This window comes from Loxodonta africana, chromosome 9 (genome assembly GCF_030014295.1).
Source record: "Loxodonta africana isolate mLoxAfr1 chromosome 9, mLoxAfr1.hap2, whole genome shotgun sequence".
Classification (NCBI taxonomy): Eukaryota; Metazoa; Chordata; class Mammalia; order Proboscidea; family Elephantidae; genus Loxodonta; species Loxodonta africana.
Window position 1 is genome coordinate 111,411,338 of NC_087350.1, and position 22,975 is coordinate 111,434,312.

General features: G+C 41.5%; 1 protein-coding gene across 17 annotated transcripts in view; it reads right to left on the minus strand.

The window, feature by feature from the left end:
• PDCD1LG2 (programmed cell death 1 ligand 2) overlaps positions 1-22,975 on the minus strand; it is a 97,702-nt gene that overhangs the window by 58,667 nt on the left and 16,060 nt on the right. For 9 of the 17 annotated variants that reach the window (XM_064290543.1, XM_064290545.1, XM_064290541.1 and 6 more), the window contains exon 1: positions 4,052-4,302. The exons of 1 other annotated variant lie outside the window; for it this stretch is intronic. In XM_064290543.1, the coding sequence (XP_064146613.1) occupies positions 4,052-4,094 (43 nt within the window). In that variant the 5' untranslated portion in view covers positions 4,095-4,302. Of the gene's footprint in view, positions 1-4,051; positions 4,308-22,975 lie in introns of those variants that run through there. 7 more of the 17 variants (XR_010322869.1, XR_010322870.1, XM_064290539.1 and 4 more) reach the window with 3 other exon arrangements.

Consider the following 22,975-nt stretch of genomic DNA (forward strand, 5'->3'; position numbering starts at 1 on the left):
GTTTATTCTTTCACAGTCTAGTAGCTTACAAGTCCGAACTCAGGGTTTCAGCTCCAAAGGAAGTCTTTCTCTGTCAGCTCTGGAGGAAGATTCCTTGTCATCAATCTTCTCCTCATTGAGGAGCTTCTCAGGCACAGGGACCCCAGGCCCAAAGGAAGCACTCTGCTCCTGGTGCTGCTTTCTTGGTGGTATGAATCCCCAAATCTCTGCTTGCTTCCCTTTCCTTTTATCTCTTGAGAGATAAAATGTTGTACAGGCCACACCCCAGGGAAACTCGTTTTACCTTGGATCAGGAAGGTGACCTGAGTAAGGGTGGTGTTACAATCCCACCCTAATCCTCTCGACATAAAATTACAATCACAAAATGGAGGACAACCACACAATACTGGGAATCACGGCCTAACCAAGGTGACATATATTTTTGGGGGGACACGATTCAATTCATGACAATAATACTTTCTTTTAATGATGGAGTGCTGCTGTGCACATCTGACTTATGACTCTGTGGGTCAGATGACACCCAGTTCATGTTGGGAAGCTCAGGCCACATGGTGACTTGGTGGCCCATGTTTAAACATTCAGTCTCTACTAAGGCCCAGGAACAAGCCAAAAACTGTTTCTCAAAAGGAGGGTGGTTATGTGGTTATCTGCAGAGGTTGGCAGCATTTTGCTCCCAAATCCTAAGGGTCTGCTCTGTGATTCACCAATAGGGGCCTGCCAAAGACTCCAAACAGCATCTCTATCTGCCACTGTCTCTTCAAGCACCATTGGATCAGCTGAGTCATACGGCCCAAGTGGCAGAATGGCTTGCACGGCAGCCTGAATCTGTTGCAGAGACTTCTTTTGTTCCGAGCGTCAGTCAAAACTAGCAGCTTTTTGAATCATTTGATAAATAGGCTGAATTAACACACTCAGATGAGTGGTCTGTGGCCTCTGAAATCCAAAGAAGCCCACCAGGCATTATGTATCCTTTTTGGTTGTAGGAAGGGCCAGATGCAACAACTTATCCTTAACTTTAGAAGGAATATCTCGACATGCCCCACACTAGTGGACCATGAGAAATTTCACTGAGGGGCAAGGCACCTGAATTTTTATTGGGTTAATTTCCCACCCTGTATGATTGGAATCGACTCAACGGCAATGGGTTTGGTTTATTTTTGGTTTAGCACACAAATGTCTTACCAAAAAGTTCAGTCATTGATATTTCTTCCTTACTAGGTCCAATCAGCACAATGTCATCAATGTAATGGACCAATGTGACATCTTGTGAGAGGTGATCAAGGACCCTGCAGACTAAATTATGACATAGGGCTGGAGCGTTGATATACCTCTGAGGTAAGACAGTGAAGGCATGTTGCTGGCCTTGTCAGCTGAAGCCAAGCTGCTTCTGGTGTTCCTTTGAAACAGGTATAGAGAAAAAGGCGTTAGCCAGATCAATAGCTGCATACCAGGTACCAGGAGACGTATTAATTTGCTCAAGCAATGAAACCACATGAGGAACAGCAGCTGCAATTGGAGTCACCACCTGGTTAAGTTCTCAATTATCCACTGTCATTCTCTAAGATCCACCTGTTTTTTGCACAGGCCAAATAGGCGAGTTGAATGAGGATGTGATGGGGAATCACTGCCCCTGCATCCTTCGAGTCTTTGATGGTGGTAGTAATTTCTGTAATCCCTCCAGGAATGTGGTATTGCTTTTGGTTTATTATTTCCCTAGGTAGGGGCTGTTCTAATGGCTTCCACTTAGCGTTTTCTACCATAATAGCCCCTACTCCACATGTCAGGGATCCAATGGAGGTTTTCCCAGTTGCTGAGTATGATGTTTATTCCAATTATGCATTCTGGAACTGGGGAAATCACTATAGGATGGGTTCAGGAACCCACTCGACCCATGTGAGACAGACATGAGCTAACACTCCATTAATAAGTTGACCTTCATACACTCCCTACTCTGACAGGTGGGCCACAGTGACATTTTGGGCCCCTGGAATTACTGTTCATTTAGAGCCAATATCCACTAATCCCCAAAAAGTCTGATTATTTCCTTTTCCCCAGTGAACAGTCATTCTTGTAAAAGGCCATAGTTCTCTTTGGGGGAGGCTGGGAGAAAGATTAACAGTGTAAATTTTTGGCAGTATAGTAGGGTCCTTCCACAAGAGGACACAGCCTCCCCTTCATTCAAGGGGTCGTTGGCCTGTAAACGCACTCAATTCTAGGAATCTGGTGATACGAGTTGGAGTACCATTCACTGATCTAGAATTTTTCTGCTTGTACAGATCAAATAAATACTTAGTAGATTTCCCATGTATTTTACTCCTAGGGACACCATGACTAAGTAGCCAACGCCATAAGTCCATATGAATCAGACTATTTCTGATTACTGCTTTGACTCTGCTGTTCATCATGGTAACCAAGCCCACCTTGTCTTTGTCAATTGAGTGCTGCCACTTGGCCACTACAACCATGAGACCCAACCAGCCCCATTGTAGTTAGGTGTCCTAATCCAGTTAGGAAGGCTCCCACTGTCAAATCTGACTTACATAAAATAACAATCACAGCAGTCTTCAAAGATGCTGTAGCTCCCTTCGCAAATATGTTCCTTACTATTGGGATAAAAGGTGTGTCCTCTGGGCGCTCCATGTGTGGGTCTAACCTGATAAATCCACTCTAACATGCCATTTTCCCTAAGCCTTTGGATACTTTCTTTTCCAGTGTACCAAGGCAGGGCTGATACTTGAGTATGATTTAGTGTAGGCCACCACATAATCCCTGATTCAGCAACTCAACCAAATAAGCTATTAGATCCTTTTCTAACCTCTTTAGCTGAAACACTGAGTGAACAATCTGTGCTTAGTGGGTGCATGTCAATAAACTCTGCTGATCCAACTTTACGTTCCTTGCACCATTATCCCACACCCTTAATAGCCATCCCCACACATATTCCTCAGGTTTCTGTTTCTATATATAGAAAAATCAAGCAGTTCTTTTGGAATGTAGTGTACCTCCTCCTGGGTCACACTTTGTACTCAACCTTTTGGGGCTTGCTGGGACTTGAATTTAGTCATAGCAAAAATTGGTGGTGGGGATGTGTTCTGAGTACATTCAGTGATGTTTTGTAAGGCATTTGTCCCAGGGCATGCCCCAGGCAATGACTCAGATGCCTCCCCAGGCGATGATGAAGACAAAGGCTCTTCAAACACAGCTGGGTTAATCTAATCAGATGGTGGTGGATGAGCTAATGTTTTTACTGAGGAAGGTGAGTTAGCAGACAAAAATAGAGTAATCTCTTCAGATGGGAATGCGAGAGCTGGTTCTGTTGCCAGGAGTGATTCAATGGAATTTAGGGGCTCAGTGTCCCCAGTTTCCTGATTATCTGCCCATATGTCCCCATCCCAAGTTTCAGGATCCCATTTTTTCCCAATCAATGCCCTCACATTAACTTCAGACACCATTCTAGATTGGGAATTCAATTGGCATTGTAATTCAGCCACTCTTACAATAAGAGTCTAGGTTAGAATTTTGGCAGTATCAGTCCGTTACTTCAAGAAATAAAGCTTTCTTTCAGGGCACAAGTGGAAAATTTGAGGTCATTTATGTGGTGCTTGAACTGTGACTCTGAAGCCCTGAGCCCATCTCTTTCTTTCACCACTTTGTCTAGAGAAAGTAGGACCAACTAACCAGCTTCATTATACTTCTCATTCTGAAAAAATTGTAGAAAACTATTAAACATGCAATTACCCAGAGCCTAGCCTCTTACCAATTTTTGATCTATTGGTGGTCATATTTTGTGTATTTCTATTGCCACCTCACACCATGGATTAGCTGTGACCACTTTAGTACTGGAACAAGAGTCAGCAATATCTTTAAGACTAAGCAGACTTGAGAATCCATTTAGAAAACTCATCCTTACAAATTTGTTTTTGTAGAACCACTCATGGTACCAAATGTCTTAGGCTGAGTTTGCTAGAGAAGCAAAGCCAGTGAAGTGCATGTATGTGTATAGAGAGAGAGAGAGAGAGAGAGAGAGATTTATCTCAAGGAAATGTCTCACGTGGTTGTAAAGGCTGGTAATTCCCAAGTCGTGGGTCAGGCATCAGGCTGGAAGCTTCTCCTGACTCACATAGTTGTGGGGGCTGACAAACTCAAGATCAGCAGGTCAGATGGCAGGTTGCAGGCTCACAGGTTACTGAGGCTGATGAATCTCAAGATTGGTAGGTAAGCTGTTAGCTCACATCCCGGGAACCAGAGATCAGATGGTGAAAAGCCAGTTGCAGGATCCAGAGTGAGAGCCTTGAGGAAAACCCATTTATATACTGGAGGTAGGCTGCACCTCCCAGGAAACTCCCTTTTGACTGATCTGCTGCTTATAGAAGATCTTATCATGGAGTTGATTACATAACTGCCAAGTTAGATCATTACATAATTGCCACATATATCATAACAGCCAATCCACTGAGAATCATGGTCCAGGCAAGCTGACACACAACCTTAATGATCACAGGTGGCATTCTATTTCCAGAGCATGGAAGTATGGCATGTAACATGTAGTTCTGGCAACAGAAAGAATTCCTGGCTCATCCTCCATTTGCCTTACTTCCTCTTCTTTCCTGCCCATCCAAGGGGACTTTCCTTGTACACTGCCTCCTTGAGCAATCTGAGGGAAGACACTGTTGTAAAGGTGCTTTCCAGCAGCCTCTTTACTGAATAATCCTCCTAAGGAAGTTATGCCCCACGCAACAGTTAAGAATGCAGACTCTAAAATCAGATATACCCCAAAAAACCCAGTGCGATCGAGTTGATTCCGACTCATAGCGACCCTTATATAAATCAGATATATCTCTGAGTTTAAATCCCAGGTCTAAAATTATTAGTCTTTAAGACCTTGGACTTGGATATACCATGGACTACCAGAAGAATGAACAAATCAGTCTTGGAGGAAGTACGGCTAGAATGCTCCTTACAAGTGTGGATAATGAGACTTCATCTTGCTTACTTTGGACATGTCATCAGGAAAGACCAATTGGTAGAAAAGGACACCATGTTTGGTAAAATAGAGGGTTATGAAAATGAGGGAAACCCCAATGAGATGGATTGACACAATAGTTGCAATAATGGGTTCAAACATAACAACAATTGTGAAGATGGTACAGGACCAGGCAACATTTCATTCTGTTATACATGAGATCACCAAGAGTGGGCTGACTTAAAGGCAATTAATAACAACAACAAGACCTTGGATGGTTTATGCAAGCTCTTTGTGTCTCGTTTTCCTATAAGGCCAATGTTGCTGTTGTTGTTGTTAGGTGCCGTCAACTTGATTCTGACTCATAGTGACCCTATGCACAACAGAACAAAACATTGCCTGGTCCTGATCCATCCTTACAATCATTGTTATGCTTGAACTCATTGTTGCAGCCACTGTGTCAATCCACCTTGTTGAGGGTTTTCTTCTTTTCTGTTAACCCCGTACTTTGCCAAGCATGATGTCCTTCTCCAGGAACTGATCCCTCCTGACAACATGCCCAAAGTATGTAAGACGAAGTCTCGCCATCCTTGCCTCTAAGGAGCATTCTGGCTGTGCTTCTTCTAAGACAGATTTGTTCATTCTTTTGGCAGTCCGTGGTATATTCAACATTCTTTGACAACACCACAATTCAAAGGCGTCAATTCTTCTTTGGTCTTCCTTATTCATTGTCCAGCTTTCACATGCATATGATGTGATTGAAAATACCATGGCTTGGGTCAGGTGCACCTTAGTCTTCAAGGTGACATCTTTGTTCTTCAAAACTTTAAAGAGGTCCTTTCCAGCAGATTTACCCCCAATTTTTTTTTTTTTTTTATGTTGAGGTGCAATCCATACTGAAGGCTGTGGTCTTTGATCTTCATTAGTTAGTGCTTCAAGTCCTTTTCACTTTCAGCAAGCAAGGTTGTGTCATCTGCATAACACGGGTTGATAATGAGTCTTCCTCCAATCCTGATGCCCTGTTCTTCTTCATAAGTCCAGCTTCTCAGATTATTTGCTCAGCATACAGATTGAATAGCTATGGTGAAAGGATACAACCCTGACGCACACCTCTTCTGACTTTAAAACAATCAGTATCCCCTTGTTCTGCCTGAACAACTGCCTCTTGATCTATGTAAAGGCTCCTCTTGAGCACTATTAAGTGCTGGAATTCCCATTCTTCACAACGATATCCACAATTTGTTATGACCCACACAGTCGAATGCCTTTGCGTAGTCAATAAAACACAGGTAAACAACCTTCTGGTATTCTCTGCTTTTAGCCAGGATCCATCTGATATCAGCAATGATATCCCTGGTTCCACGTCCTCTTCTGAAACCACCCTGAATTTCTGGCAGTTCCCTGTCGATATACTGCTGCAGCCGTTTTTGAATGATCTTCAGCAAAATTTTGCTTACATGTGATATTAATGCTATTGTTCTATATTTTCCACATTTGGTTGGATCACCTTTCTTGGGAATAGGCATAAATATCGATCTCTTCCAGTCGGTTGGCCAGGAAGCTGTCTTCCATATTTCTTGGCATAGATAGATGAGTGAGCACCTCCAGTGCTGCATCCGTTTGTTGAAACATCTCAACTGATATTCCATCAACTCCTGGAGCCTTGTTTTTCACCAATACCTTCAGAGCAGCTTGGACTTCTTCCTTCAGTACCATCCGTTCTTGATCATATGCCACCTCTTGAAATGGTTGAACATCGACTAATTCTTTTTGGTATGATGGCTCTGTGTATTCCTTCCATCTTCTTTTGATGCTTCCTGCGTCGTTTAATATTTTCCCCATGGAATCCTTCACTATTGCAACTCGAGGCTTGAGTTTTTTCTTCAGTTCTTTCAGCTTGAGAAACGCCGAGCATGTTCTTCCCTTTTGGTTTTCCATCTCCAGCTCTTTGCACATGTCATTATAATACTTTGCTTTGTCTTCTTGAGCCGCCCTTTGAAATCTTCAGTTCTTTTACTTCATCAATTCTTTCTTTTGCTTTAGCTGCTCGACGTTCGAGAGCAAGTCTCAGAGTCTTTTGTGACATCCATCTTGGTCTTTTCTTTCTTTCCTGTCTTTTCAATGACGTCTTGCTTTCTTCATGTGTGATGTCCTTGATGTCATTCCACAACTTGTGTGATCTTCAGTCACTAGTGTTCAATGTGTCAAATCTGTTCTTTAGAAGGTCTCTAAATTCAGGTGGGATATATTCAAGGTCATATTTTGGGTCTCATGGACTTCCTCTGATTTTCTTCAGTTTCAGCTTGAACTTGCTTAGGAGCAATTGATGGTCTATTCCACAGTCAGCCCCTGGCCTTGTTCTGACAGATGATATTGAGCTTTTCCATTGTCTCTTTCCACAGATGTAGTCAATTTGATTTCTGTGTGTTCCATCTGGCAAGGCCCATGTGTATAGTCACTGTTTATGTTGGTGAAAGAAGGTATTTGCAATGAAGAAGTCGTTGGTCTTGCAAAATTCTATCATTTGATCTCTGGCATTGTTACTATCACCGAGGCCATATTTTCAAACTACTGATCCTTCTTCTTTGTTTCCGACTTTCACATTCCAATCGCCAGTAATTATCAATGCATCTTGATTGTGTGTTCTATCAATTTCAGACTGCAGCAGCTGATAAAAATCTTCTATTTCTTCATCTTTGGCCCTAGTGGCTGGTGCGTGAATTTGAATAATAGTTACATTAACTGGTCTTCCTTGTAGGCATATGGCTATTATCCTATCACTGACAGCGTTGTTCTTCAGGATAGATCTTGAAACGTTCTTTTTGATGATGAATGCGACATCATTCCTCTTCAAGTTATCATTCCCAGCATAGTAGACTATATGATTGTCTGATTCAAAATGGCCAGTACCAGTCCATTTCAGCTCACTAATGCCTAGGATATGGATGTTTATACGTTCCATTTCATTTTTGATGATTTCTAATTTTCCTAGATTCATACTTCATACATTCCATATTCCTATTATTAATGGATGTTCACAGCTGCTTCTTCTCATTTTGAGTCACTCCACATCAGCAAGTGAAGGTCCCCAAAACTTTGCTCCATCCAAGTCATTAAGGCCAACTCTACTTAGAGGAGGCAGCTCTTCCCCAGTCATCTTTTAAGTGCCTTCCAACCTGGGGTGCTCATCTTCCAGCACTGTTTCAGACAATGTTCTGCTGGTATTCATAAGGTTTTCACTGCCTAATGCTTTTCAGAAGTAGACTGCTGGGTCCTTCTTCCTAGTGTGTTTGTCTGGGAGCTCAGCTGAAACCTGTTCCCCTGGGTGACCCTGCTGGTATCTGAATACCGGTGGCATAGCTTACAGCATCACAGCAACACACAAGCCCCCATAGTACGACAAACTGACAGACACGTGAGAGATAAGACCAATGATAACACCAAATTCACTGAGTCATAGACCCAAAAGAAGTGTATATGTGTGACAGTGTTTATAATGAAATAAGTGCCTGCTTTATTATTTTTTTAATTTTTTTATTACCACTTCAATAAGATATTATCCAGAATCCTTCCCACTTGAGTCTTCTACTCCTCTTTGATGTACTAATGTCAGAATTTTAAAAAGCACTAGATGACTACATTATGGCCCCAATTCTTTCTTTCTAGTCTGCAGTGACTTGTCTGTCTGGCACCACCATGTACTGCTACTCAACTCAGTATCTTGGGGGTCATCTTGTTGTTGTTAGGTGCTGTTGAGTTGGTTTTTACTCATAGCAACCCCATGTGACACAGTAGAACTGGCCCATAGGGTTTTCTAAGCCATAATCTTTATGAGCTCAGTGGTTAAGAGCTTGGCTGCTAACTGAAAGGTTGGCAGTTTGAATCTATCAGCTGCTGTCTGGAAACCCTACAGGGCAGTTCTACTCTGTCCTATAGGGACAGTATGATTTGGAATTGACTAGATGGCAACGGAATCTTTGTGAGAGCAGATTGCCAGGTCTTTCTCTTGTGGAGCTGCTAGGTGGATTTGAATTGCCAACCTCTCAATTCACAGCTGAGCACTTAACCATTGCAGCACCAGGGATCCTTTAAAACCTACTCATTTCTCATCCTGAAAGTGCAGTCCATTCCCAAGTCTTGTTAATTCTCCTCTTAGATACTTTCTGGATGATCCCTCTTCTTTCCACCACCCTACTGCCATTACCTTAATCCAGCTTCTCGTCATTTCTTCTGATAATATAGAAGAGCCTCCTTCAAAACCCCACTGCTATTGAGTCATTTCTGACTCAGTGACCCTATAGGACAGAGTAGCCCTGCCCTGTAGGCAGAGTCAGATTAACCACTAAACAGGGTATGCACAGGCTTAGCGTTAGCAATGTAATTGTGTTTACTTACTAATCTGTGGTGCACAATTTCACATTGGTTTCATCAAATCTTTGATGTGTTGAAAAACAGGTGACATTGTGCACTACAGTGCCTACCTTGCTTATTGAGTAATCAGTTCCTGACCATCCTGTGTCTAAGGTTGTAAATCTTTAGAGAAGCAGACTGCCACATCTTTCTCTTGTGGAGCAGCTGGTGTGTTCGAGCTGGAAACCTTTCGGTTAGCAGCTGAGTGCATAACCACTGCACCACTAGGGGTCCTATAGAGCCTACTTACTGGTGTTTTTAACTTCTAATCTTGCTTCTTTCTGCTCCATCCTTCAGTTCTCTTGGTGGAGGACATAAACCTTGGAGTCGCCCTTGACTCCCTTCTTCTCTCATCCTACAACTGATTCCTTCACAAGTCCTGTGGGCTCTTCCTTTGAATGTATCAGAATCTGATCTCTCAACACCTCCACTGCTTCCATATCAGTGTGAGCTGCTATCATCTCTTGTATTTATTTCTGCAACAGCCCTACACCTGTTCCCTGTGACTCTAACCTTGCTTTCCTACAGTTGATTCTCAACAGACCAGCCAGAGTGATTCTTTAAAAATATACCTCAAATCATGTCTGCCCCAAACCTTCCAATGGCACACTCAGAGTACAGGCAGCCCCTGGGTTATGAATGAGATCTGTTCCTAAGTCTGTTTTAAGTAAATCTGTTGGTAAGTTGGAATAGGTACATTCGGTTCTTACTTAGCATCAGTTAGTCAAATGCTTGTCGTAGTTACAGTATATATTTTACCTTTCAATGCATATAAAACACTTAAGAAACACTTCCAAATATACTAAAACATCTTAAAAATAATAATGCAGTACATAACAAAAGTGCGTTCATTATTACGAACCATCGTGTTTAACTCAAATTTTTAACAGAATTGGCTTTATGTCCCTCAGTTCTTCAATATGAGTTATCCATATACCAGACGTTCTGAACCCAGGACTTAACTGTAAAATCCGAAGTCCTCCAAGTGCTCAGGCAAGAGGGTCTCTGTCTTGGAGTCCCTGCTTTGGAGGGTTCCAGCCTCCTGCTATGCCCTTCCCCACCGGGAGGTGTTTGCAGAAGTGTCGTCTGAAGCCCCTGTTTTCCTTTCCTCCCCCAAATCACACCCTTGGAATTATCTGCCCAAATGGCCCTAAACTTCATTCCAGGCCTGCGTGGCCTCTTCCCCAGATCCATCTCCCCGAGGGCAAAGCGTGCTGCCAGTGTGCATAACCCCACACCTAGACACGCCTTCTCTGTGGTCTCTAGTGAGGTTGCCTCGTGGAAAATTGCAACAGCACCACTAGTCCTGGCATTCCCAGTGCTCCTTACCTGTTTCTCTTTTATTTCCCAAAGCGCTCATTACTGTCTAACATACTATACCGCTTACTTGGTTGTAATATTCATTGCCTTTCATTTTCCATAAGAATAGAAGCACGAGGCAGGTGGGGAACTTTGTTTTGTTCACTGCTATGATTTTTTTTTTTTTTAATGCCTCCAACCCCTAGAACAGTGTCTGGCAGTAAGCAGACATGCATTAGTGTTTACTGACTTGAATACCGCTTTAGCCAGCATGTAGAATGCTCTCCTGAATAATTAAATGTGACCATGTCACCCCTGCTTAAAAGACTTCAGTTGTTGTTGTGAGCTGCTCTCGACTCATGGCAACCTCATGCACAACAGAACGAAATGATGCCCACTTCTTTGCCATCCCCATGATTGGTTACCAAATGGACCACTGTAATTCACAGGGTTTCCGTTGGCTGATTTTTGGAAGTAGATGGCCAGGCCTTTCTTCCTAGTCCATCTTAGTCTGGAAGCTCCACTGAAGCCTGTTCAGTGTCATAGCAACATGCAAGCCTCCACATAGCTTCTTATTTACAAGATCAAGTTCTCCTTAGGGTGGCCTGTAAGACCTTGCCTGTTCTGGCCCCTCCTCCCTCAGCCACACAGAAATACATGTGCTTTCCACGAAGAGGACCTCACAGCTGCTTTGAACATTCTAATCCACCTCTGGTCTCATCTTATTTTTTCTTATCTTATTTTTCCTCTACCTCAATTTCTTCATGAACTTTAAAAAATCATATCACATCACACATACTTCATATCAGGTTGTTAACGAGTTTACACAAGTGTGTAAACTTTTCCTAACTGCCCCAGGCTGTTTATCCCTTCTGCCTCAATTGTGCCTGCTACTCATCTCTATCATAGCACTTAATACGTACCACCCCCCCAAAAGAAAACAAAACAAAAAAACAAAAAACCAAACCCGTTCCTATTGAGTTAATTCTGACTCATGGGAACCCCATGTGTTACAGAGTAGAACTGAGCTCCATAGGGTTTTCTTGGCTGTAAACTTTATGGAAGCAAATCACCAGGCCTTTCTTCCACAGTGCCACTGGGTCAGTTCAAAAGACCAAGCTTTCGGCTAGTAGCCAAGCGCAAACCATCTGTGCCACCCAGGGACCTTATACTTGTGTCTCTCCCGCCCAGAACAAAAGCTTTTTGTATTTAATTAGATTCAGTCTGTATGCTGAGCAGATAATCCAAGAAGCTGGACAATATGAAGAAGAACGTGGCATCAGGACTGGAGGAAGCCTCATTAACAACCTGATATGAAGGTGACGTAACTTGGCTTGCTGAAAGCTAAGAGGACTTGAAGCACTTACTGATGAAGGTCAAAGGCCACAGCCTTCAGTATGGATTACGCCTCAACATAAACAAAACAAAAACCCTCACAACTGGACCAGTAAGCAACATGATGATAAATGGAGAAAAGACTGAAGTCATCAAGGATTTCATTTTACTTGGATCCCCAATCAATGCCCATGAAAGCAGCGGTCAAGAAATGAACCAATGTATTGCACTAGGTGAATCTGCTGAAAAAAGACAGCTTTAAAGTTTTGAAAAACAAAGATGTCACCTTGGAGACTAAGGTGCACCTGACCCAAGCCATGGTATTTTCAATTGCTTATAGGCATGTGAAAGCTGGATAATGAATAAGGAAGACCAAAGAAGAATTGATCATTTGACATATGGTGCTGGCAAAGACTACTGAATATACCATTGACTGCCAGAAGAATGAACAAATCTGTCTTGGAAGAAGTACAGCCAAAATGTACCTTAGAAGGGAGGATGGCAAGACTTCGTCTCACATATGTTGGATGTGTTATCAGGAGGAACCAGTCCCTGAAGAAGTTCATCATGCTTGGTGAAGTAGAGGGTCAGCAAAAAAGAGAAAGACTCTCCACGAGCTGGTTTGACACAGTGGCTGCAACAATGGGCTCAAACATAACCAACGATTGTGAGGAAGGTGCAGGACTGGGCGCTTTTTTGTTCCATTGTACGTAGGGTGGCTGTGAGTTGGAACTGACTTAATGGCACCCAACAACAACACGTTTTCATAAACATTTGCTGAATGGACAAAGAAATGAATGTTTACATGCTTAATAATTTAGCACCACACTCAGGAATCTGAGATTATTGGCTCTCAGTTGGCTTCTTCCTATATCAGAGAAGCAAAAGCCTTAATTTGGTTGTTAATTTTGGCCCAACATAAGAAAGACTTTTTCGTCCATTAGAGCCACTCACAATGGAGTTGGCTACTAATCAGGTGGGGAAGTCACCATTCCTGGAATTGTTTTAGCAAAAGTTGCAAGCTGAAGTAAGAATCTCTACAAGTGGTAGAAAATGATCCCTTTTCAAGAGTGGTATTCATTTACAAGGTTCTCACCCAGTGGAATGTTTCCACAGGTATCTCAAGACCCTCACTAGCCTCTCTCAAAACCTGGTCAATTTGGACAAGATCCCGGGGCTTCTTCTGGGTTCCTTAGGAAAACCACGTTTTCTGAGAGAGCAAGTTCTTGGAACATTTCAAGTTAGGGAAGAATGAGCTCTTTTATACTTTGGCAGGCAAGGCCAGAATGTTTATTTAGAAAACTCAGGTAGTGCTTTGGGAAAATTAACTAACTCATTGCATCATTTACAGAGCATCCATGCATAAGGCACTTGTGTGGCTGAATGGGCATCATTATAACTCTTCTCTAGGAGATAAATGAGCCTGGTCAAACAACTGTGCCACCTTGTTATTCTTCCCTTTTAAATTCACTTTCGTTTTGGATAGGAACAGCTTACTGCCATTCACTTTCATCTTAAATGTATACACCTCATGTACGTGTTTGTTTTGCTAGAGAGTTCCTACCAAGCAGAGAGTGCTCACTGTGGCTAACTTTATATCAGGCTTCTAATTAATGCCTTGCAATTTGACCAGAAAAGGTAGTTTTCAAACATGTTATCAGTTTACCTGAGTTTCTTAACCTCTGGATAATTCTTAGTGAAATTCTGGGTAATTGTGGATAATTCTGCCTGTCTCTGAGAATGTTGTAGTTGTTGAGTTCAAGTCACAGTCTGAAACTGAGCAGAATGGCCCAGGATCTAAGATTTGTGAACATTTTCCAGTGGCTCCAGGAGCCAGGAGGGTCCCCTTGTTGAAAGACTTCCATCTTGAGAGTGAGAAGCAGACTGAGCCACTCTTTTTAGATTTGTGGAAAGCCCTGCTCAGGTTACTGCCTTGCTTTGTGGAAAGAGCTCTGGAGCAGGCACCAGGGTTCACGAGTTCCAGTCCTTGCTCAGAGACTCACTCTCTTCTCTCTGTGAGAGAAAGTGTGAACTAAATGACTCCCAAGGCTCCTTCCATGTACCGTCTATGCAACCATGGGCCCTGAACAGCCAATCTTAACCATTTTGTTCCAACTTGACAGGTAACGTTCATATACATCACTCAGATATCCAGATTTTGATGAACCATGAGTGTTTTTACTTTTTAAGATATTAAAACAGGATTATTTGTAATGACCACAACTATTACTGGCAAATTGGTAACAGTTAATCACCAGGATTTAAGGTAAAGATATGTAATACCTGCCTTATTTCAGCTGAAATCTCTTTTTATTCCTTTCCTTTAAAAGGCATTTTAGAAAGTGAGTAAAATGACATCATGGAGATAACAAATATTAACAAAAACAAAAAAAAGGTTTAACTTAAGAATGTGTGTATATGTATATATAGGAGGCCCTGGGTGGTGCAAACAGTTAAGCGCTCGACTACTAACTGAAAAGTTGTCGGTTTGAACCCACCCAGAGGCACCACGGGAGAAAGCCCTGGCGATCTGCTTCCAAAAGACCACAGCCTGGTAACCCCTGTGCAGCAGTTCTAGTCTGCGCATGTGGGGTTGCCATGAGCCATAATCCACTCAATGGCAGCTGGTTTTTGGTGGTTTTACATATCTACAAAGCCAAACTTTTGATAATTTACAAAATAATGAGCAGAGTAGCATAATCTTTGCTGCCCGGTTTCTGACAGAGCCAGTGGCCAGAAAACAGAAGTGGAAGCAGCCATGTTCTTATCTAGGGAGTAGAGGACCCAGAGAGACCCTCAAGGGTTTGTGGAAATGGTCAACTGGAAGGTTCCTACTTCTGTGGGTATCCTTTTCTTCTTCTTTCTTTTTCCCCCCTTTTTCCTTTGTTGCTATCTCCTGCCCAAGAATTTAAACTCCATGAGGATAGGGATTTCTGTCTTTGTTCCTTGTGATATCCCCAGTACCACACGTAGCTCCTGGAACATGGTAGGTCCTCATCCATAGTTGCTGAATAACTGAAGCATCCTCCTGTGATCCAAAAGCCATAAATGGCCCTGATAAAACCTCTTCCAACATGGTGTTATAGGGAGGCGGTGGAAACTAGAAATGAAACTGTCCAAGAGCTAGGTCTCTTGACCAAACCACAGGCAGTAAACAGATGTGCTTGCGGGTGCTTGGGCAAAGTATATGAAGAAAAGACATTTTTGGTAAGAAGTTAGGAGTGACTAGGCCTAGAGTCATCTAGTTCACCCCTTCTCCTGTAGAGAATGGACAGGGAGTCTCCGGGGCATAAAGAGTTATTACTTATGATGGTGACTGATGATCTTTGGTCTAAAATCCCATAAATTCCTAACATGGCCATTCCTTTCACTAATCCCACTAAGATCTCACTGGGTAAGAGCCTACCCAGTCTTTAAGACTCATTAAGGGCCACCTCCTTCATGGTTCCTTCCCTGACTCTTCCAAGCAAATGTTTCCCACTCCGTTGTACCTCTCAGGGTACTTCCTGTGTGCCTTATATTTAGTGGTTTATACTCAAATTCTCCCCATAGCAGACTTTTAGTCCTTATTATCTTTGTTTTCACATAAGAAGCACTGAATACAAATGTTTTTAACTGTATTAGGAAGATGGAGTCCTTGGGTGGTGCAAATGGCTAATGCATTTGGCTGCTAACTGAAAGGTTGGAGGTTCAAGCCCACTTAGAGGTGCCTCGGAAGAAAGCCATGGTGATCTACGTTTGAAAAATCAGCCACTGAAAACCTGAAGGAGCACAGTTCTACTCTGACATACATGGGGTTGCCACGAGTCAGAGTCGACTCCATGGCAACTGTTTTTTTATTAGGAAGTTAACAGCTCTCCAGAGAAATCAAGAAGACTTCCGTAAATTCTGAGAAGAGGTTTGTAAGCAGGAAATGAGGAAAACTTTTCCAAGAAAATTTGCAATAGGATCAAAGATCACAGCAGGTGCTGGCAGCTTCACTTCTTGGTTCCTGAAACCAAAAAAAAAAAAGAAGCCTGTGCCATTGAGTCGATTCCAACTCATAGCCACCCTATAAAAAAAAAAAAAAAATTTTTTTTTTTTTTCTATAGGACAGAGTAAAACTGCCCCATAGGGTTTCCAAGGAGTGGTTGGTGGATTTGAACTGCTGACCTTTTTGTTTAGAGCTGAGCTCTTAACCACTGTGCCTGCAGGGATCCTCTTGGTTCCTAGAGGACTCATTTCTTGCTATTTCTGCTGTCTGCTGAAATCTGAGAACTGTAGATGAAATGAAATTTCTGTTGCTACAGCTCAGCTGATAACCGAAAGGTTACCCATCAGTCGCTCCATGGGAGAAAGATGTGGCAGTTTGCTCCCATAAAGATTACCAAAAACCAAACCAAACCCATTGCCATTGAGTCAATTCCAACTCATAGCGACACTACGGGACAGAGCAGAATTGCCCCATAGAGTTTCCAAGGAGCACCCGGTGGATTTGAACTGCAAACCCTTTGATTAGCAGCCAAGCTCTTAACCACTAGCCACCATTACAGCCTTGGAAACCCTCTGCAGTTCTGCTCTGTCCTGTAGAGTCACTGTCATGGATTGAATTATATCCCCCCCAAAATGTGTGTATCAACTTGGTTAGACCATGATTCCAAGTATTGTGTGGTTGTCCTCCAGGGGCAGAGTGCATCCTTTGGACATGGGGTCTCTGTGCCTGAGAAGCTCCTCCACCAGGGGAAGACTGAGGACAAGGACCTTCCTCCAGAGCCGACATAAGGAGAAAGCCTTCCCCTGGGGCCGACACCCTGAATTTGGACATGTAACCTACTAGACTGTGAGAAAATGAATTTCTCTTTGTTAAAGCCACCACTTGTGGTATTTCTGTTATGGCAGCACTAGATGACTAAGACAGTCACTATAAGTTGGAATTGACTGGACAGCAATGGTCAGTGAGTTATAGTAATGTATAGTGGTTTTAATTATTTCTTCTTATTTTTCCCAAAACGTTTACTCGGTATTTACTAGTTTTCAGGTTCTAGTATACAGAGACGAATAAGATGCAGTCAGTGATTTTAAAGAATTTTCTGGTCTGCAGAATAATAACCAAGATCTAAACACTCTATGGAAATGTCTTGAGAATCCTAGCAAATACTTCATTTGTATAACAATCATCATCATAAAGGGTCATATTTGCAAAGCATGTTATTCTTTGCCAAACATTGCCAGTCATTTCTCATTTGACTTCTCTGTGTCCCTAAGTGTCTAGCATAGGCCTGGGTGCCTATAAAGACCTCCACTGAATGCATAAGATATGCAAAACAGTGGAGACACTGTTTTGGAGCTGAATGTCTAAGACAGAGATTGGAAGTAGTAGTGTTTTAACATAATTTGAATTTGGATGCCTTTGGGCATTCGAGTCATGCAGAGTTGCCCCAGACTCTACCATTTCCGATTGTCACACCAGCTGGATTCACATACTTTTTTTTTTAGATGTAGAGATCAAAAATTTATTGCTACAGTGACATTTGAAAATAAGTATTTAAATGAATTTACTTTGTTCTTCATATATATATTTTTCTTATTCAGTATTATCACTAGAGGATCACATTTATTGCCTTTTTAAAACGTTTATTTCATTTGTTGTTGAGAAAATATACAGCAAAACATGCACCAATTCAACAATTTCTGCATGTACAATTCAGTGATGTTGATTACATCCTTCAAGTTGCATAACCATTCGCACCCTCCTTTTCTGAGTTGTTCCCCCTACGTTCCTATCTAATCTTTCAAGTTGCTATTGTCAATTTGATCCCATATAGATCCTAAAAGAGCGCAATGCTCAAGACAGACATTCTTTACTAGTTAAGCTATTGTTTGGTTTAAAGAAGACTTCAGGGAATATTTTTGGTTTAATGTTTAAAGATTATCTCAGGGGAATAGGGGGCATTCATCTAGCCTCAATGGATCTAGAGAGTCTGGATTCCATGAGTGGATTCAGATACTTTTATTACCTATCAGTCCCTATAGTTATTGGATTTTTCAGCGGGTTTTAGGTAGATGAGGTAGATGAGCAATCTTTCAGTATAATTATTTGATCCCCAAACCATTTGCAGCATAGATAAAAAATCTGTAGACTTAGGATGCTATTTTACTGAATTTAGTGGGGCATGTAAGTTCAAATTGCACTTTGATTTTGTAGTCAGTAACTGAGTAAAATTAGAAGAAGCCCAGGAGAGCCAAAGTACGACCTTGAGTATATTCCATCTGAATTTAGAGACCATCTCAAGAATAGATTTGATGCATTGAACGCTAATGACCGAAGACCATTCAAGTTGTAGAATGACATCAGGGGCATCATAGATGAAGAAAACAAGAGGTCTTTAAAAAGACAGGAAAGAAAAGACCAAAATGGATGTCAGAAGAGACTCTGAAACTTGCTCTTGAATGTCAAGTAGCTAAAGCTAAAGGAAGAAATGATGAAGTAAAAGAGCTGAACAGAGAATTTCAAAGGGCAGAGTACTACAATGACACGTGCAAAGTCCTGGAGATAGAAAACCAAAAGGGAAGAACACACTTGGCAATTCTCGAGCTGAAAGAATTGAAGAAAAAATTCAAGCCTTGAGTTGCAATATTGAAGGATTCTACTGGGAAAATATTAAATGACACAGGAAGCATCAAAATAAGATGGAAGGAATACAGAGTCACTATACCAAAAAGAATTGGTCAACTTTCAGCCATTTCAGGAGGCAGCATATGATCAGGAACTGATGGTCCTGAAGGAAGAAGTCCAAGTTGCACTAAAAGCATTGGTGAAAAACAATGCTGTAGGAATTGATGGAATACCAGTTCAGATGTTTCAGCAAATGGATGCAGCCTTGGAGGTGCTCACTGGCCTATGCCAAGAAATTTGTAAGACAGCTACCTGGCCAACCAACTGGAAAAGATCCATATTTATTCCTATTCCCAAGAAAGGTGGTCCAACAGAATGTGGAAATTATTGAACAATGTCATTAATATCACATGCAAATAAAATTTTACTGAAGATCATTCAAAAGTGGCTACAGCAGTATGTCAACAGGAAATCGCCAGAAATTCAGGTCAGAGTGAGAAGAGGGCATGGAACAAGCGATTTCATTGCTGATATCAGATGGATCTTGGCTGAAAGCAGAGAATACCAGAAAGATGTTTACCTGTGTTTTATTGACTATGCAAAGGCAATCAACTGTGTGTGTTACTGCAATTTCGTGGGTCAGAGCTGCCTGCCACAGATAGCCAATTCCAGAGACAGGGTTGAGGTAAGTAGCAAGAGCTTTAATGTGTATTGATATATAGGAGGCAGAGGGGAATGATCTCCTCCAAAACCTGTCTCCCCCAAACGGAGACTGGCTCAAAGATTTATAGGACAAAATCACTGGTTTCAGAAACTTGTAGAATGTCATCTCTCCTGGGGTGGTTCTGGTGATCATGGTCCCAAGGTATCTCATCTGCCCAGGGGGTGACTGGTCTCCTGGGGCAATTTCAGTAGTCATAAGATTTTCTTAGGTCATAGCATTTGTTTTTACAGTCTGAAATGGACATTGGTCATTAGTAAAAATTCGACAAGGAAAAAAGAACTGAGGAGTCAAGAATAAGTTTAGAAGAAAGGAAAATGGCATAGGTCCTGTTCGTGTCATGGCCGAGCAGCCTGTTCCAAACCCCCCTTTTTGTTATGAGTTTCTCAATCTGGGGAAACAGGGCGTTGAGTCTGTCTAGCTGTCTCCTGCTGGATGGGGATGTAGAACCCTAAAGGTTAGAGGAGTGGAGCCCTCGTGCTGTCTGAGCTAAACTATTATATCTCTGTTGTATCTATATTGGCCCTTTATTGGTCTGTTGTCTCTCCTCTTGATGGGAGCTGGGTTGAAATTCCTGATCAACCATCAACTGGAGATGGAACTTTTGAATTACTTGAAATGACTCTACCCTTCAGTAAGGCATACGCCAAGACACATAAGCTTGTTTAGAAAGAGAAACAATGCAAGCAAAAGTTAAAATAAAAATTTATAAAAGGGCTAGAGCAAAAACAATTCTTAATACCTCTACAGATTTATTTTTATGATACTTATTTACCAGTCTTTGTTTTGTCTCTTGAACAGCCACTTAAGTCCTTTAACTGGTCCATATATTCAAAAAGGCAAAAGTGGGAAGCAAACAAGCATGTTGCTAGCTCCATGTCTGTCCAAATCTAAGGAATATTATATAATAGGCAAGAATGGGAAAACGGATAAGCATGTTGCCACAGCCATGTCTTTCCGAGTCCTAAGAATCAGGTACAAAATGAGCAAAACCATTGAAAGTTTCACCTTTTCACAGATTGGCTAAAAACTGTGATCTTACATTTTGAATTTCCTTTCTTAGTAATCATTGGTACAGGTTTCAGTAACTGACAGTCAGGAGGGTCTTCACTGGTCAGAAATTTTTCTACTCACTAAATGCTAATAGAAAAAGATAAGAGTGGGAAGTCTTTTGTTTTCTAGCTAATGTGAAAGATTCTCTAAAAAAATATTTTCTAAGATTATTTTAGTTATTGTCTTTATACCTCACGGCCCAGTTGATGTGTCCTTGAGAGTCCTTGTGAGCCCAGCTGGGTCACATTTTCTATGTTCAAGGACAGAGAATAATGTCTTAAATCATTCTATTTTTTTGTTTTGTTTTTGTTCGGAGATTGGAGATAACACATTGATGATCAATTCCTGGATATAGTTGAGCTCCTAGATGGTGGCCATTGCAGGCTTTTTAAACTCACGGTGCTGGTTTTCCACCAGATACCATTTGGTTCTTCACCAGGATCTTAAGCAAAGCAAAGTTCTCATCAATTGCAGACTCAATGTACATCAACATTTTAGCCCAAGGCTTTTCTTTTGTCTTATATGCAGACAAAGAATATTACTATTCCTTGCAATGATTTAGCCCATGTACTTATTCTTGATGGTGAGACAGATAGGGTTAACTGTGCTGGCGGAACAAAAGAGCTGTTAAAAGATTACCACCTAAAAGTTGGGTCAACAGGAACCACACCCTGTTAACATGAGGCAAGGTTGAAATGACCCATGAATTACTGTCTCCTTAGTGTTTTTCTAGTCCCTTCCCCCTTTACAGGCTCTGCGTGGGCAGAACGAAGTGTGACTGCTGTTTAACCTTCCTTAGCCCTCTGAAGATGGCGATGTAGTGCTGAAGATCAGTGTGCTTGTGCTATATCCCATAATAAGTGATGCCAAGGGCTGCCAAGAGGACTCCGACTTGAGCATCAGTGGGGTCCATCTTGTATTCCAGATGCGCGTGCAACCTAATTAACATGCACCACCATTCTGAGAAGTACCCACCCCTTGAAAGAAGCCCACTAAATATTCATTACTCTATTGTCTCCACCAAACCCATATAAGCCCCAGCCTTGCTTCCCTTTTCAAGTCAGCCTTTTGGAGAGGCTTAGTGCCCCGCTGATCCTTTTGCTTGACTCAAGCAAAATGAAGCTTGCTGAAGATAAAGTTTGTCTTTCGAGTGTATTCTTACTTGGGAAAAGACAAGGACCCTTTGTGTCAGATTGGCTATTGGTAACAATGGTAACCAACCAAATAAAACTACAAACTATACTTTCTCGGGCTAATGAAAAAATCTCAATTCTATTTTGTTATTTCATGTCACCTTGGCTTAATGAGGTGAGAAGTCACTGTTGTGTTTCCATCCCTCTAGCAATTTCATGTGTTATTTGTCCCATGGTAATTGATAAATTTCTTAAAAGATTTCACTAATTCAACTATACTATAAGGAATTAAATCTACCAACCGTATCCTGAGCCTTGGACCAATGAGATTTCTTCTGACTCCTTTTGTAATGGGTAACAAATTAACATTTATCTTTCTAGTATTTATTAGCCTCATTACTATGAATATCTAAAGATAAGCTTAATACTCTCAAAGTGCATTGTTCATGTATTTGCCAGTAATCTAAACAAGAGATGGCTCAGGTAAATTCACTATCAGTTGGAAAGTGATCAGATAAATTAGTTTAGTTGAATCTACCACACAAAAAACATATTCCCATAAAGCACAGAAAATTTTTCTAGAGAAAACAGAAGGTTTAGAAAAATTTATATGTGACAAACAAGTTTCTATTAAAGAATACATGATTAGCAAGATAATACAGAATGGACTTCTCCTGTTGGAGGTCTCCAGTTAATCTGTCTAAAACATACTAAGTGTTTTTCCCAAGGGCAAGCTGCCCCTCATTGGTTTACCTATTAACAGTCATGGGTCACTTTTTCAGAATCAGGAGTGGAACCTAAGACAAACTGGAGTCTGAGCCATGAGGTCGATCTCTTCTGAGAACCTGGTTTCTTTAAAATACATAGTTTTCTGTATAGCAAGAGGGTGACAGTCTGACTGCAAACATTAGACAGGTATTTCATACAGCATTGTCTTGAAGACTGATTAAACCGATTACTGATTTACCCTAAACATAACTCTATTTTCGGATCTTCGGAGTCAGTTTCTCAAAATAGACTGAATTCTTTTTTAAAAAAGCACAATGCCCAGAGCAACATAGTCTTGCTAGTTTATCAGGACAATTGTTTGACTTGGAGTGGCTCCAGGAACTAGTTTTTCCTCAAAGCTTGAGGTTCAAAAGGACACCCAAAGGCGATGGCCTCTGTAGATTGCCCCAGCTGCTACGAAAGCCAGAAATCTGGATTCTAGGAGAATTACAACTCTTTTATGGTTCCCTCTTTTGGATCATGATCTTGTTATGGAATCTTAGATAAAAAATGTTCAATAAATGGTAATCGGGCACTATGTGGTTTTTAAGATCTCAGATACTATACAGCAAATAAGGAGGAAAAATAGAAACACTAACAAATAATGTTAGGCCCATTGTCTGAAATAACCAATGAAACCATGACTGTAAGGTCTTTGCACCAAGGAAACAAATCTCACGAACTGTGTGTTTATGCAT